The 17356-nt window shown below is 48.4% G+C and overlaps 1 protein-coding gene across 6 annotated transcripts in view; it reads right to left on the reverse strand.

Annotated features, from left to right (window-relative positions):
- Nucleotides 1-17356, reverse strand: part of TRIM9 (tripartite motif containing 9) — an 81592-nt gene that overhangs the window by 9875 nt on the left and 54361 nt on the right. Inside the window, exons 6-10 of one of the 6 annotated variants that reach the window (XM_083733220.1) lie at nt 16275-16420; nt 10733-10871; nt 6874-7062; nt 1970-2005; nt 601-624 (exon numbers count right to left, since the gene is read on the reverse strand). In XM_083733220.1, coding sequence (XP_083589346.1) covers nt 601-624; nt 1970-2005; nt 6874-7062; nt 10733-10871; nt 16275-16420 — 534 coding nt within the window. Of the gene's footprint in view, nt 1-600; nt 625-1969; nt 2006-6873; nt 7063-10732; nt 10872-16274; nt 16433-17356 lie in introns of all 6 variants that reach the window. The other 5 variants (XM_083733219.1, XM_083733221.1, XM_083733222.1 and 2 more) reach the window with 5 other exon arrangements.

Raw genomic sequence — 17356 nt, forward strand, 5'->3', positions numbered from 1 at the left:
ATTTGAATCCCTCCCTATGTAAGTTATGCAAGCTGCGTAAAGTAACTCCCCACAGCAGGTAGGGAGATAAATGGTTGAGTTTTTGTTGGAAGGTGACTTGCAGCAGAATGGAAACGATGCTGCGTGCGACAAATAGAGGCAAGAACAGAAAATGGGTGGAGCACAGGCTCATGGGGAAGAGCCAGGGGCTGACGCCCCTCCCCTGCACCTGCCGCCTGAAGGCCGGTGTCTCACTCTGTCTAATGTCAGGGCTGCCCTGGGCCTGCAGACTTGGCTCCCTGGTTGCCCTTGCCTTTGCCTGCTTGTTTTGTATAGGCTTTTCACTGCAATTGCACATTGTCCGAATGCAGAGGACAGCAGAGGATGCCGCTGGGTTGCTGAGTTTTGCTGCACCAACTGGGAACCCACAGAGCTTTGGGGTTCTGGGCATGTGCCAACTGCATGGCTTGGACTTGGTTACCGGAACTCCTACAGGCAAGACGTCACCTTGAGGACAACACACGTGCCGCAAAGTTTTCAAAACACACTCACAAACACACACAAACTGTTGCAGCCAGTCAGTAGGTTCCATTGGCCCCATGCATTCAAACTGGGTCCTACCTGCTACCAGTTTTTTAATATCAACTGTTGTCATTCCGAGCGAAAGGCATGGAGGGGAACAAATGAGAAGCGGTGTCGGCATGGATAGAGGACAAAAGCGCCAACCGCAAGCTTATTGTAGCTTGGTCTCCTGGCTGCATACTTTAGTTTGCCCCTCCCGGCCAAAGCTGGCACATCAATTTGACATTAGCAGAAACCTTGCACAGATATACATAATGTGTACCGGAGACCACACAGCTTTTGCAGACAGGGAAGGGCTCAAGGAAAGGCTACCAAATTCTGCAAGAGGCTGGTTTCTTTTAGCTCCTCCTGCATCCCCACAACTCGGCTAAGAAACCAAGTAGAATCCCTCACCCAATTAAAGAAAAACCAGGTCTAAATTTCACTTCTTCAAAGGGTTGACTCCAAGCTAGGTTTATTGGACTGCTTCCATAGTGCCATAACTCGATCCATCCCTTATGAGTTTCAGAGGCTCCGACGGACACCTTGAGCCAGGTGTGATGTGATGCTGAGAGTGAGTTTGCTCAGACCAGGGAGATCTGGGTTCAAATCTCTGCTTAACTATGCTGTGTCCAGGCAGGGGGCAGACTGGGGCAGTCACATGCTCTAAGCCAGCCTTCCTCCAAAGGCGCCCCCTAGAGGCATTCTAGCGGGCTCTGCGAATTCATTTACCGTATTTTTTGCTCCATAGGACACACTTTTCCCCTCTTGAAAACTAAGGGGGAAAGTCTGTGCAGCCTATGGAGCGAATGCAGGGGGGAGGCAGGCAGGTAAAGCTTCCTGCGGCTCTTGCGGGCTTTTCCCCAGGAGGGAGAAGGGACTTACGCGACCAGTCAGTCCCTTCTCCCTCCTCGTAGGAAAGCCCGCAGGAGCCGCACACTCCTTAAAGGGTGCACGGCTCCTGTGGGCTTTTGCGGGAGGTGGGGAAATTGCCATAGCCGTGCACAGACTCTTCAGCCAGGGGATCCCTATGGCTGTCTTGGCTTCTTTGCTCTTTGGGTCGGGGGGGGGGGGGAATAATATTTTTTTTCTTGATCTCCCCCTCCAAAAACTAGGTGCGTCTTGTGGTCTGGTGCGTCTTATAGAGTGAAAAATACGGTATATTCTTATGAGCCGATGGCTTTAGCTAAAAACAGCTGTTTCTCATTTCAGAATCACTTCCTGGGCTGCCTCCCCTCTTCCCCCACCCCTCAAAGGTGTTACAAACAAGGTAGGGGGGGGACAGACTGGACCAAACATAGTGTTAGTTTAAACATCGGGTGTATAGCTGGGGGTCTCTCCTTGTCACGTACGAATGGGGGGAGTCGAGGGTTAAAAACAAGTGAGCGAAACAAATGCCACCGAAATGTGGAAGGAAGTATATACTTGCCCAATTGGGAGAAAGGTCCTGACTGAGCCTCAAAACCTATAAAGAGACACACTGCATTTCATACGTCGACACGGAGAAAGGGCAACCGGACTCAGGCAGCAGAAGCCACGCAGCTGGGGCATCAGCGGGCGGCAGCCACCGGAACGGATTTGCCAGATTCACTTGCAAAGCCAGAGGCCCACCATCAGAACCAGAGACATGTGCATTTCGTGGAGTTTCTCCAACCTGCGTCTCTCCAGGCCAATTGGACTCCCAATTCCCATCAGCCCCAATCATCCTGGCAGGGGCTGATGGGAGTTGGAGTCAAAGCTCCCGGAGAGGCCCATTCTAGAAGCCAGGCCTGGCACCCGTGAAGTGGATCGACAGCAGCGGATTCTAGGCAAGCAACAAGTGGCACTTTGGCCATGCACAGCACATAGCCAGTGGAACTCCCTGCCACTGGCTTTTAGACAACCCAGTGGAGAGGTCCATCCATCAGGCCATCACCTGCCTTGCTCCACCTTTTAGTTTCTGCTTCTCAATTTGTATTGTATTATTTTATGTACTGTGACTTGCCGTTGTCTTACTGATTATAGTTTAGAAATTATTTATTCTAACTGTTGAGTGGATTTCTGTTTAACTTTTATATGTTGATATTATTATTTTGTACTGTTCTAATAATTGTTGAATGTTACTTTTTGATGTAAGTTGCTTATTTTAGTGTTTCGTTTTATTATCACATTTTTGTATTGCATCAGATTGTTATACGTTGTACATTTTTTGTTTCTTCAGCTTGTAAACCGCCTTGAGTATTGTAAGATAGAAAGACAGTATACAAATAATAATAATAATAATAATAATAATAATAATAATAATATCATCAACCATTAGCTATGCGACTAGAGCAGGCTTCCTCAAACTCAGCCCTCCAGATGTTTTTGGCCTACAACTCCCATGATCCCTAGCTAGCAGTACCAGTGGTCAGGGACCATGGGAATTGTAGTCTCAAAAACATTAAATACAGCATTAAATACAATTTGATATATTGAGCATTCTAGTTTCAATGTTCGCTCCCCCTTCCTTCCTATCTGTCCTACTTTTTCTTCCTATCCTATCTGGGTGGCCACTTTCCAGGAAATCTTTTAGCTGTGATTCTTGCATTGCAGGGGGTTGGACTAGATGACCCTTGGGGTACCCTCAAACTCTACAGTTCTATGATGGTGATGATAAAAATAATAAATTACTTATATTCTGCCTTTCCTCCCGAAAGAGGAGACCAGGGCAGCAAACAAGTCAATAACGGAAGTCAATTAAAACTTCTAAAAACAGTTTTAAAACCTTGTAAAAACAGTAAAAGAAACACCCTCATTTCTCCTTGTCCATCACTGTTCTTTTTCGTGTGTGTGTTGGCAAAGACTAGAAAATCACAGGGCCAGTATTAATGGATGAAAAAATAAAAATAAGGGTGCCTAATTGAGCTGGCATAAATCGGAGAATGAATTGGTGGGGGTGGAATTTGAGCATCAACGGAAGAAATGCACCTAACTCTGATCATGTGGGACTTAGCAAAAGCCTTTTAAATGAATCTGGACTCAGACCAACTTAGGGGATTGTGACCTTCACATTTTGGGGGGCAATTTCCCATTGTGCAACATCTCCCAAGAGAAGCAAAAGGCGTCAGTTTTAGGGAAGAGCTCCACCAACCATCTAAGGATAGGTGAATCTGTGAATTTCACACACTGTGTGAATTTCTGTGAATTTCCTCTTTTCCCACTCTTAAGCTCTCCACATTTCCACACAAGTTCGTGAATTTTTTAAAAAGACGTTCTCACGAAAATTCACCAGCATATCACACACTTGTTTTGTATGCAACGTTGTTCAACGTGCGCATTTTTGCAAAGCAATTCCTCCCAGAATGCATTTTTATCTGTTATCTCCACAAATACCATATCTTTGCTCTATAAGACTCACTTTTTCCCTCCTAAAAAGTAAGGGGAAATGATGTGTGCGTCTTATGGAGCGAATGCAGGCTGCACAGCTATCACAGAAGCCAGAACAGCAAGAGGGATTGCTGCTTTCACTACGCAGCGATCCCTCTTGCTGTTCTGGCTTCTGAGATTCAGAATAATTTTTTTCTTGTTTTCCTCCTCTAAAAACTAGGTGCGTCTTGTGGTCTGGTGCGTTTTATAGAGCGAAAAATACGGTATGTCAATTTCCCCTTAAGAGATTTGTTTTTGTACAAACTACTTGGCCGGGGAACTGCGCTGCAGAGTTCAGAGAACGGCGAATCTCAAACGATGGAAACGTTTCAGTTTCAGAAAGCACAAATTATGCAGGTTTGCTTTTTAAAAGAGAACCGAATCCAGTTTATCCTCCCTTCCGCACATCCCTACTTCCACCCCACAAATCCGCCCCTCCCCCCAAGCCACCCGCCCAGCTTGAGACCGATTCACTCCAAAGATACAGACTCCAAGAACGTACAAGGAAGCAAGCAGAACCACCAACTCTTCGTACACGGGACACAAGATCAAAAACGTTTGGGGATGGATTATGTCGAAAGCCAGTCGCACAAAAGCAGTGGGATGGGGTAACCCATAAAAGGACGATGGGGAAAATAGAATGAAACCGGGGTTGTGCGTCCAGCCCCTCGGTGTAGCCCAGCAACTAAAAGACTGTGCCATTCCTCATTCCAAAGTATGGGGTGGACGGAAAGAAAGAAATCTATGTCAGGGCTATTCTCCTTTAGCTTACGCCGGTGTCAGGCAGGTGCCAATGGAGGTTACATCAGCGTAAGCTTGTAGCAATGGGAGAATCCTAAAAAAAAATAAAAAATGCAACCCAAACGGAAAAGGTTGGTTCTTGCAAAGGTGGGAGGGTAAGGGTGGGTGGTGGCTGCAGAGAGAAGGGGCACCGGAGGCCTTGGTGCCATAATTCCGGAATATCCCGCAGGAAAATGCATGTGAAGAGCTGCTATTACACCCCAAGGCTCAGGACAGCTTTCTAGAACCTTCCTTCTCCTTGGTTGCTCTCTTGCTGAAGGCATCACAGTGGAAATCACCTTGCCCCTTACTCGGCTGCTTTGATCTGCGGAAACTGGCACTGCTGCAAATGCCATGTAAGACCTGTTCTGCGCTTGCAAGAACTTGATCTTTTCCTGTGGCCTACACTTTGGAACTCCCTGCCTATTGAGATCAGCTTATCATTATTTTAAACCTTTTGAATGTCTTAAATCATTTTTCTTTGTGTTACGAACTGAGTTGAATAGGATTCAAAATGCAGCAGTCTGATTGGTCCTAGAACAATAGGATTCAGAATGCAACAGCCTGATTGGTCCTAAAACAATAGGATTCAGAATGCAGCAGCCTGATTGGTCCTAGAACAATAGGTTCCAGAATGCAGCAGCCTGATTGGTCCTAGAACAATAGGTTCCAGAATGCAGCAGTCTGATTGGTCCACAGGAGCCACCCAATCCAGCTCCAGGTGGAAGTGAATCCGCGACCTGATTGGCCTACAGGAGAATCCCGGAATTAGCCAATCATGTGGGGCCCATTGTGTAAATAATGTATATAAAGCAGACATTCTGGGAGAACTTCCATTCCTCCTCACCACTATGAGTTGAATAAAGAGCATGAAATCCACTCTCGACTCTGAGTATATTTCACTTTGTGACCATTTTAATGTTTTCTTTTTTTGTAAACCGCTTTGAATATGTGTGTGTGTGTGTGTGTGTGTGTGTGTGTGTTTACAATCCAGCGGTGTATACATTTTAGGAAACAAATAACAAATAAATGTGTGGCGCCTGGCCACAGATTTAGTGTTATAGACAATGGGCACCCATCTCCCACCCAGGAATTATACACCTTCAGGAACCCCAATGCAGCTTGGATGTTTTCCTACGTGGCGGCAGCCAACATTTTGCCTTCCAGATGTTGTTGGACAACAGCTCCTCTGGCCACTGGCCAAGCCGGCTGGAGGTGATGGGCGCTTCAGCCCAACATCTGGAGAGACAACATTGGGTCTCCTGTCCTGCACCAAAACCTCTGCACTGGGGGAAGTTTAGCCTGTTAGGGAGACGTTTCCTGGCCTAGTCTTCTTGCTGACATGCTCTGCCACAGTTAGCCGGTGTGGTGCATTACAGATATTGTTGGACTACAACTCCCATCATCCCTGATCATTGGCACATCTGTGATCTAACCTGCTTCTTCTGTTACAGCACCAATCGGGTGCTCAACAGTCTTGTTGGACTACAACTCTCATCAGCCTGAGGCAGCATGGCCCTATGCTGGCTGGGTGTTCATGGGAGTTGTAGTCCAAAATATTTGCAGAGCACCAGGTTGGCAAACGTCGTGTCATGCCCTCAAGTGGCATTTCAAAAATCCCCAATCTGGTAGTTAAATCCAGTAATTGCTGCCTGCCCATGGCTCCTCTGGGAGCAACAGCAGGATAGAAATTTAATAAATGGAATACTGTTAAGTAAATAGTTTTTTTAAAAAAAAATCCTTCTAAATGCTATTTGAACTTTGCACATTTGTGACTTTCCCCCCTTCCCAAAGACAATGCTGCTGACTGCAGGTCCACGTAAAGGATGTCAGCAACAATATCCTTGCTTGCTGGTGCTGTTCAAACAAAGTCTACAAACTTGTAACACAGAAACAAACACGTCACACATTATGTCTACATCCTCAGAGTTTCCTCCACAGTGGAACGCGGGCCACTGACAACATAGAACAGCAAGTCCCGTCTCACACGGATGCCATGGGCGGGGGAAGAAGGGGAGGAGAGCCCCCCCCAAAAAAAATTAAAAAGAAAAGCAAAAAAAAAAAGCAAACAGCAACAAAACAAGAGCCAAACCCCCAAAACAAAAACGGGGGGACGTCCAGAAGCACAGCGCAAGAGGCAACGCCAGGCACGCTCGGCTCACCCACCGGCCGAATTCAGAGATTGTAAAGAAGAGTGCAAGCTCATTTGGTGGGACGAGGATCTGAGCTCAAAGTAGGATCTCCCCGGAAAGCTGTTTTGCAGGTTAAGGGTGGAAGAGAAGGGGCTGGATCTACGCAGCTGCAGCCTTTCCAAAGGCACTGGGAAAGTCAGGGCCTGCTCCTCCGGTTCGGAGTCTAGATGCAAGATCAAGGCAAACTCAAGGTCAGAGCTCCCCAAAGAGGTGATTCGAATAAGGCACCAAAGCCCTTCCTTACCTGTGCAAGTACAAAGAGGGGGGAGTCTCCCAAGGGGAGTGTGGCCCCTGGGGCAGAATGTCAGCTCCCAGCAGCGGCGGAGCATATGCCCCCATTACCCAGGGTGGGACGTGCTCCCAAGGGGGGGGGGCACGGAGTGTGTCCTCCCAGGCGTGGGATATCTGCTCAGGTGCATGGTGCGCTTGACGTTTGGTGCGCCTCCCACCTGCATCTCCCAAGCCTCTCCCTGCTGTCCCCCTTTCCCCCATTGGCTCGGGGTAGGCTTGGGAGTTGCGGGCGGCGCAGCAACTGTCACGCCTTCGGCGAAGACACCCAGGGCGAAATGCCCCCACCGTACCCTCCTCCCTCCACCACTGGCTCCCAGTTATGGCTTTACCAAATTTTTTGGGTGGGGGGCTCACAGGGAGAGGAGAGGAAGGGGAAGCCCTACCCCACCAACGGCATTCTGCTAGCTAATAATAATAATAATAATAATAATAATAATAATAATAATAATTTTTATTTATACCCCGCCCTCCCAAGCCAAGGCCGGGCTCAGGGCGGCTAACAAGCAATAATAAAAACAAATTGAATGAATACAACTTAAAAAACAAGATTAAAATACAGCATTAAAATATTGAAACATTAAAATATTAAAATGCAGCCTCATCACAGGAGAAGAAGGAAAAAGAAAGAGGGGAAGGGAATCAAATTGGCTCCAAGCCAAAGGCCAGGGGGAACAACTCCGTCTTACAGGCCCTGCGGAAAGAAATCAGATCCTGCAGGGCCCTGGTCTCATGAGGCAGAGTGTTCCACCAGGCCGGAGCCACCACTGAGAAGGCCCTGGCTCTGGTTGAGGCTAATCTGACTTCTTTAGGGCCCGGGACCTCTAGGGTGTTGCTATTTATGGACCTTAAGGTCCTCCATGGGGCATACTGGGAGAGGCGGTCCCATAGGTACGAGGGTCCTAGGCCATGAAGGGCTTTAAAGGTCAAGGCCAGCACCTTGAACCTGACCCTGTACTCCACTGGGAGCCAGTGCAGCTGGAAAAGCACTGGGTGAATATGCTCCCATGGTAGAGACCCCTTGAGGAGCCTCGCTGCAGCATTCTGCACCAGCTGGAGTTTCTGGGACAGCTTCAAGGGCAGCCCTGCGTAGAGTGAATTACAGTAGTCAAGCCTGGAGGTGACCGTCGCATGGATCACTGTGGCCAGGTTGGGGCGGGAAAGGTAAGGGACCAACAATGTCGGATGCAACCCTATATACAAAACTCTGCATACAGATCTACAAAGCTGGGTGCAAATCTATAGATATACACGTGTGTGTGTGCGCGCGTGCATGTGTGTGCACGCACACAAACACACTCCTAAGCCGAAATCCTTGAACAAGCAAACCTTATCTTTAGGCAAGTAAGAGCCGTGGAACAGTAAGAAGAGACATTGGCTGTGGACTCTCGTTCCCTGGAGGTTTTTAAGAAGAGGTTGGGTCAAGGATGCTTCAGGTGAGGTTCCTGCCTTGCAAGGGGTTGGGCTAGGGATGTAGTGTTGGGAGGGGGGAGGGGCTCCCAGGGCAATTGCTCCAGGCACATTTTTGGGGAGGGAGCGCTGCTCATGCCACCTTCCTTAAGCCGGCCCTTTGCAAGGCTGGAATATGATCAGATCCCAGCCTCGCAAAGCAGCTCAGGGAGGGTGCCTTGAGAAATAATCTTAATAACAATAAATTTTTATTTATACCCCACCCTTCCCAGTTCAGAAAACCGGGCTCAGGGCAGCTAACAACAAATTTAAAACACTGAATTGATGCAACAAAAAATTAGCATAAAATACAGTATAAAACATGAATAACAATAAATTCAGAATTAATCAAAAATCAATTTAGGGGGGAAATCCATCCAAAAAATATTAGATGATCACCAGGGCTAGCTGGCTAAATTAGTCCTGTTTGGATCAGCGAGGAGGCCGGGGGAGAATGAGCTGTGGGATCCCAGAGAGGGGAATTTTCATAAAAGGGGAGGGGGAGGGAAGGAAGGGGAATAAATGATCAGGCTAAGTTCAAAGACAGCCAGAATAGCTCTGTCTTACAGGCCCAGTGGAAGGAGGTTAAAACCTGCAGGGCCCTGCTCTCATGGGACAGAGCATTCCACCAGGTCGGAGCCTTCACTGAGAAGGCCCTGGCCCTGGTGGAGGATAATCTGACTTCCTTAGGGCCCTCTAAACTATGGTTATTCATGGACCTTAAGATCCTCTGCGGGGCAGACCAGGAGAGATGGTCCCGTAAATACGAGGAAGACGCCATGCACCTTCCGATCCCAGCCCCAGCCTCGAAACCCTTTGCAAAGCATTGCAAGGCCCTGTGCTGCTTTCGGAGGCTGGGGTCATTCCAGCCTCGCAAAGCAGCTTGGGCTGGGGTCACTCCAGTGGCTGTGGTGGCCGGGGCTGGGCTGGTCCACAGCAGGCTACGTTCGCCCTCCACACCCCCAGTGCGTGCCCCCCCCCGGCGCCATGGATACATGCTCCACTGCTGGGTTGGACTAGGGGTGCTTTCCAACTCCCCTGTTCTATGATTCCATCTTGCCAAAGTTTCACAAGAGCTCACAGAGAGCAGGGGATCTTGTGAGATTTCGGCAAGATCCTCTGTCAGAAGATGGCACTGCTGCCAGTGCTTTGTGGGCTCTGGCACACAATGCAGGAAGAGAGCCACAGCGCCAGTGGCAAGGCGAACAGCGCAGGGAGGGGGTGGCCCATGCCTGTTCCGTCTCAAGTGGCAAAACCGGGTGCGCCTACCCCACCCCAATTAGGGGCTGAAGGGAGAAATAGGAAAACGGAGGCCAAGGGGGAGTTTGAAGGCTGTGCGTGTCAGAAGAGAGGGAGGCGGAGGAAAGCTTTATGGGAACTGTTTCCCACTCAAGAGAGAGAGAGAGAGATAAAAGAAATAGACTCTGGGTCTCAAGGAGTTGCCTCTGCGCTCCAACAAAACACCAGGCGCTCCCACCTGCAGGTGCACCTGCGGACTCATACAAGGTGAAAAAGAAGTCAGGATTAAAAAACTGTGAGCGATCTCACTGCCTGGGAGTGGGCTGCCTGAGCCAAGAAGTGGCCCCTCCCCAGGGAGAGGATGTCATCCGCTCTAGGGCTGGTGCCCAGCAGCTCTTCCCCATATTCTGACGTTACTGAATCACACTGACTGATGAATTTGTTGTTGCCCGTTTGCTTTAGTCATACGACACTGCGTTAGAGATATTAGAGCAGTCGCTGCTGCTGCATTTGTTGCTTTTCAGCGCTGCTGTGATTGTCGCAAGCCGCTTTGAGCCCCATGTTCATTGCTGGAAAAGCAGGATGCAACTATTAAATAGAAAACATGGCCAACTGCGCGGCACGTTTTTGGAACGGAGGGGGCAGGGAGGACAGAAATCGCTTTTGACACCTGAATTCTGTTCTTTCCCAGGTGACATTTCTCCCCTTTTTTAAGGGAAGGGGGGGTCTCCAGTTTAGCAACCCAAAGAAGGAAGGGCATCTCCTGCAAGAATTCCTAAGATGCGCCTAGGCAAGGAGGACCCCGCTGCTCTTCAGTGGAAAATACCTCACCTCTGATCCCGGCAGTCATGACTTACCCTCGGAGGTCTGCAGGACCAGCATCTTGCTGTAGGGGCTGACCCCGGTCTTGTTGAAGGCCTTGACCCGAGCACTGTAGGTGCTGTTAAAGTGGAGTCCATCCACAGTGCACATCGTCTCCTTCCCGACATACACCTCCTAAGGACCCAAAGACACAAAGCTGATGTATGTGTGGGAATGTTCAGGGAGGCATATATTGTTTGTTAATATCCTTCCTAACTCACGCTAGGAAGTTCTTTTACTTAGCAGAGTTTATATTCCCCTTCTCACGCACAGCAGATAGCTGGTTGCAGGCTCGTGTGAGCCTCTCACTGTTATACAATTCAGTCTGTCTCAGAATGAATTGTATAGTTCCTGGTAAGTTCCCTTGAATCCCTCTTAAAAGAACAAAGACACGGCAATCTTATTTAAAGCCAATAAAAGAAGTTTACTCACATCAGTTCACAGTTGGATTCCTGAAGGCAGACTTAGTTACAAAATATGTACATGTGGATATGGGAGAATCATCCCAGTGCTTATGCTAGATGAGAAGCTAGCATAGCAGTCCTAGCTAAGAAGCTGGTCAAACAAAGAAGGAAGTCAAAGAGAGAGAGAGAGTGCTGCGTGACTTGTCCTTTTTGTTACCTGGACAGGTAAGGTCATGCCCCCCCTCTTTGTTGTTGTTGTTGTTTAGTCGTTTAGTCGTGTCCGACTCTTCTTGACCCCCTGGACCAGAGAACGCCAGGCACCTCTGTCCTCCACTGCCTCCCGCAGTTTGCTCAAACTCATGCTGGTAACCTCGAAAACACTATCCAACCATCTCGTCCTCTGCCGTCCCCTTCTCCTTGTGCCCTCCATCTTTCCCAACATCAGGGTCTTCTCCAGGGAGTCTTCTCTTCTCATGAGGTGGCCAAAGTACTGGAGCCTCAGCTTCACAATCTGTCCTTCCAGTGAGCACTCAGGGTTGATTTCCTTCAGTATGGAGAGGTTTGATCTTCTTGCAGTCCATGGGACTCTCAAGAGTCTCCTCCAGCACCATAATTCAAAAGCATCAATTCTTCGGCGATCAGCCTTCTTTATGGTCCAGCTCTCACTTCCATACATCACTACTGGGAAAACCATAGCTTTAACTATACGAACCTTTGTTGGCAAGGTGATGTCTCTACTTCTCAAGATGCTGTCTAGGCCTGTCATTGCCCTTCTCCCAAGAAGCAGGCGTCTTTTAATTTCGTGGCTGCTGTCACCATCTGCAGTGATCATTGAGCCCAAGAAAGTAAAATCTCTCACTACCTCCATTTCTTCCCCTTCTATTTGCCAGGAGGTGATGGGACCAGTGGCCATGATCTTCGTTTTTTTGATGTTGAGCTTCAGGCCATATTTTGCGCTCTCCTCTTTCACCCTCATTAAAAGGTTCTTTAATTCCTCCTCACTTTCTGCCATCAAGGTTGTGTCATCTGCATATCTGAGGTTGTTGATATTTCTTCTGGCAATCTTAATTCCGGCTAGGGATTCATCCAGCCCAGCCTTTCGCATGATGAATTCTGCATATAAGTTAAATAAGCAGGGAGACAAAATACAGCCTTGTCGTACTCCTTTCCCAATTTTGAACCAATCAGTTGTTCCATATCCAGTTCTAACTGTAGCTTCTTGTCCCACATAGAGATTTCTCAGGAGACAGATGAGGTGATCTGGCACTCCCATTTCTTTAAGAACTTGCCATAGTTTGCCGTGGTCGACACAGTCAAAAGCTTTTGCATAGTCAATGAAGCAGAAGTAGATGTCTTTCTGGAACTCTCTAGCTTTCTCCATAATCCAGCGCATGTTTGCAATTTGGTCTCTGGTTCCTCTGCCTCTTCTAAATCCACCTTGCACTTCTGGGAGTTCTCGGTCCACATACTGCTTGAGCCTTCCTTGTAGAATTTTAAGCATAACCTTGCTAGCGTGTGAAATGAGTGCAATTGTGCGGTAGTTGGAGCATTCTTTGGCACTGCCCTTCTTTGGGATTGGGATGTAGACTGATCTTCTCCAATCCTCTGGCCACTGCTGAGTTTTCCAAACTTGCTGGCATATTGAGTGTAGCACCTTAACAGCATCATCTTTTAAAATTTTAAATAGTTCAGCTGGAATGCCATCACTTCCACTGGCCTTGTTATTTGCAGTGCTTTCTAAGGCCCATTTGACTTCGCTTTCCAGGATGTCTGGCTCAAGGTCAGCAACCACACTACCTGGGGTATACGAGACATCCATTTCTTTCTGGTATAATTCCTCTGTGTATTCTTGCCACCTCTTCTTGATGTCTTCTGCTTCTGTTAGGTCCTTTCCACTTTTGTCCTTTATTGTGGAAATCTTTGTACGAAATGTTCCTTTCATATCTCCAATTTTCTTGAACAGATCTCTGGTTCTTCCCATTCTATTGCTTTCCTCTGTTTCTTTGCATTGCTCGTTTAAGAAGGTCTTCTTGTCTCTCCTTGCTATTCTTTGGAAATCTGCATTCAATTTCCTGTATCTTTCACCATCTCCCTCGCATTTTGCTTGCCTTCTCTCCCCCGCTATTTGTAAGGCCTCGTTGGACAGCCACTTTGCTTTCTTGCATTTCCTTTTCATTGGGATGGTTTTCGTTGCTGCCTCCTGTATAATGTTACGAGCCTCCATCCATAGTTCTTTAGGCATTCTGTCCACCAAATCTAAATCCTTAAACCTGTTCCTCACTTCCACTGTGTATTCATAAGGGATTTGACTTAGATTGTATCTTACCGGCCCAGTGGTTTTTCCTACTTTCTTCAGTTTAAGCTTGAATTTTGCTATAAGAAGCTGATGATCTGAGCCACAGTCAGCTCCAGGTCTTGTTTTTGCTGACTGTATAGAGCTTCTCCATCTTTGGCTGCAGAGAATATAATCAATCTGATTTCGATGCTGCCCATCTGGTGATGTCCATGTGTAGAGTCGTCTCTTGTGTTGCTGGAAAAGCGTGTTTGTGATGACCAGCTTGTTCTCTTGACAGAACTCTATTAGCCTTTGCCCTGCTTCGTTTTGATCTCCAAGGCCAAACTTGCCAGTTGTTCCTTTTATCTCTTGACTCCCTACTTTAGCATTCCAATCCCCTATAATGAGAAGAACATCCTTCTTTGGTGTCACTTCTATAAGGTCTTGTAAGTCTTCATAGAATTGGTCAATTTCAGTTTCTTCAGCACAAGTAGTTGGTGCATAAACTTGGATTACTGTGATGTTAAAAGGTCTGCCTTGGATTCGTATCGAGATCATTCTATCATTTTTGAGATTGCATCCCAGTACAGCTTTCACCACTCTTTTGTTGACTATGAGGGCCACTCCATTTCTTTTATGGGTTTCTTGCCCACAGTAGTAGCTATGATGGTCATCCGAACTGAATTCACCCATTCCCGTCCATTTTAGTTCACTGATGCTCAGGATGTCAATATTTATTCTTGCCATCTCATTTTTGACCACCTCCAACTTACCCAGGTTCATGGTTCTTACATTCCAGGTTCCTATGCAATATTTTTCTTTACAGCATTGGACTTTCCTTTCGCCCCCCCTCTAGTCACATGCAAGGAAGGATGCTCCAGGCCAGGAGGAAACAGGAAGTTTCGACTGGCTGAGCAATATCCCCTTGCATGTCCACTCTAGGAAAACAAGGAATGTTGCATTTGACTGCTCCCAGAGGGAACGGGCCCTTTCAGGGAAGCTTTGCAATGCGGCAGAGATCTGGTGTGCACGGTGGGAGGCAAGATCATAGGCCAGCCTTTGCCAACCTGACACCCTCCAGATGTTTTGTACCACTACTCCAAAAGTCCACGCTGGTTGGGGCCAGTCAGAGTTGTAGTCCAAAATATCGGTATGCGTCAGGTTGGCAAAGGAAGACTCTGGCTCAAATCTCAGTTGAGTCAAAAACAATCGCTGAATGTCCAAAAAATTAGGATTTTGGGAAGCTGCCTTGTGCTCAATGCTGTCTACACTGACTTGCCAGCAGCTCTCCAGGGATTCAGGAAGGGAGCCTTTCCCAGCCCAACTTGGAGATCTGGGGACTGAAGCAGGGTGCTTCTGCATGCAGAGCAGGTGCTCTGCCACTGAACAATGATCCTACCTTAAATATATAGGGTAATACAGGAATCTGCCTTACACAGCCAGGCCACTGGACCATCTAGGCCAATATTGTCCATACTGGCTGGCAACAGCTCTCCAGGGTTTCAGCCAGGGGCATCTCAGGGGCATCGGAAATTGAACCTTGGACCTTCTACAAGCAAAGCAGATGTCCAACCACGCAGCTGTGGCTGCTCACCAGCGAATATATTACATATATTTGTTTTGGTTTTTTGTTTTTTTGATTGCTGCTCCTAAAAAAAATTGATTGTTGAGTAACTGTCCCTGAAACTCACAGCTCCCCAGAGAAACGAGGAGGCTAGGAAGCAATTGCCTTTTATTTCCAAGATGTTGGAGGCAGCTATTTTAAGCCAGCCCCCCCCCCTCCAAAAGGCATCTGTGCTGGCTTAGCTTTCCACCCACCCAAGTCTCACATCACAAATCTCGGACTAGACCCTTGGGGTCCCTTCCACCTCTACAGTTCTGTGATTCTAGGGTCCCAAAGCCACTTCCGCCCTTCAGAGGAGGTGGGGTTGTGGGCTTCACGGCCCCCCCCCACGCGCGCGGTGGGTAGAGGCCAGCCCCCGTGCGATTGGGGGATTCCCGGCCGCATCACCCCCTGGCTGGCCAATCAGCTGGTTCAGGGGGGCGTGGCCTGCCCTATAAAGGCAGGACATGGCCGGGGATCTCCCTCTTTGCCGCTCATCAGCTGTTCCGGTTTTCCACCCTCCCGCCCTATAATGCTTTCATTCCTTGACCTTGCTATGGACCTTGGTTGGTCACCGTTGAGGGGCCTGGTAGAAATTTCCCCACTTGGCAAATTGGCACCAGCCACTTGGTTTTCGCCTACCTCGTAGCAAATCGTCACAACTTCCTGGGTATTGGCGGTTAGGCATTGGTGTTGCTCTGTAGATGGAAGAGGGGAGGTAGTGCCATCACCTGCCCCACATATTGAAGGGTAGTCCGGTAAAGGATTCTGGGGGGCATGGCCCTGTCCGAAGCCTATGGAGGTGAGGGCCTAAGGCACGCCCCCAAGCGGTGACCCCGGGGGAGTTCCTAGTTGATGTCATCAGCAGGACTCCCCCTACTGGTGGTTAACCCTTGCCGGACTTCCAGCGGACGGGCTGGAGTCGGATATAGTTGGTTAGGACCAATGCCTAAGCCAATACCACTCATCACCTGTAACCAATAAAGCTGTGGCCTTTTTTTAGCCCATTAACCTTAATAATTGTGTCATGTGTCATTATTTCCACCTGGGGGGGCGGGATCTCACCACGCAGTTCTATTTGAGTTTAATGGTCTTTTAATGAGGTTGAGTGGCCACCTGTTAGTTGAGATCCCTGCATCACACGGGGTTGGACTAGATGACCCCGGGATCCCTTCAAACTCTAAAACCCGGAGCCAGCACTATTCTCCCTCCCACCCACCACCCACAACGTAAAAGCGCCTCTCCATAAAACATACCCTGAACTGACCACCGTTCCCATCATCCAGCTCCAGGATGTATCCGTCCACTTGCACCGCGGAAAGTGGGGGCTGCTTCCACGACAAGGTGGCGCTGTTGTTCTGGGTGCAGCACTCTTCCAGCTGGAGGATTGGGGGGGCCGGCACTGGGGAGGAAGCTAAACAGAAATTAGTGTAACCCCGACTTCTACCAGGGTGGAAATCGGGGCCTCAGAGTTCTGCCAGAGTTTGTCGGCTTATTACCCATCCTTCACCCTAATACAGTGGTACCTCTGGTTGCGAACAGGATCCGTTCCGGAGCCCCGTTCACAACATGAGCAGAACACAACCCGCGTCTGCGCATGCCGCAATTCGCCGCTTCTGTTCAGGGAAGTTTTTAATATTTAACACTGTACTGTTTTTAACACTTGATTGGGAGCCACCCAGAGTGGCTGAGGAAACTCAGCCAGATGGGCGGGGTATAAATAAACTATTATTATTATTATTATTATGCGCATGCGCATGCGCATGAGGTCATTTTGCGCGTCTGCGCATGCGAGTGGCGAAACCCAGAAGTAACTCTTTAATGTACTTCTGGGTCGCTGCGGGATGCAACCTGAAAAGATTTAACCTGAAGTAAACCTAACAAGAGGTATGACTGTATTATAATTATAATAATTATAATTTATACCCCACCCATCTGGCTGGGTTCCCCAGCCACTCTGGGCAGCTCCCAACAGAATATTAAAAGCACGATAAAACATCAAGCATTAAAAAGTTTCCTCAACAGGGCTGCTTTCAGATGTCTCCTAAACGTCATATAGTTGTTTATTTCCTTGGCATCTGCTGGGAGGGCGTTCCACAGGACAGGCACACTGAGAGGAGTCCCACATTGAGGGAACCGCCAGAAGGCCCTCGGAGCTGGACCTCAGTGTTCGGACTGGACGATGGGGATGGAGACGCTCCTTCAGGTATACTGGGTATACTGAGGTCCAGCGCTGAGGGCCTTCTGGCGGTTCCCTCGCTGCAAGAAGCCAAGTTACAGGGAACCAGGCAGAGGGCCTTCTCGGTAGTGGCGCCCGCCCTGTGGAACACCCTTCCAC

The sequence above is a fragment of the Podarcis gaigeae genome (assembly GCF_964106915.1).
Source record: "Podarcis gaigeae genome assembly, chromosome: 1".
In the NCBI taxonomy this organism is placed as follows: Eukaryota; Metazoa; Chordata; class Lepidosauria; order Squamata; family Lacertidae; genus Podarcis; species Podarcis gaigeae.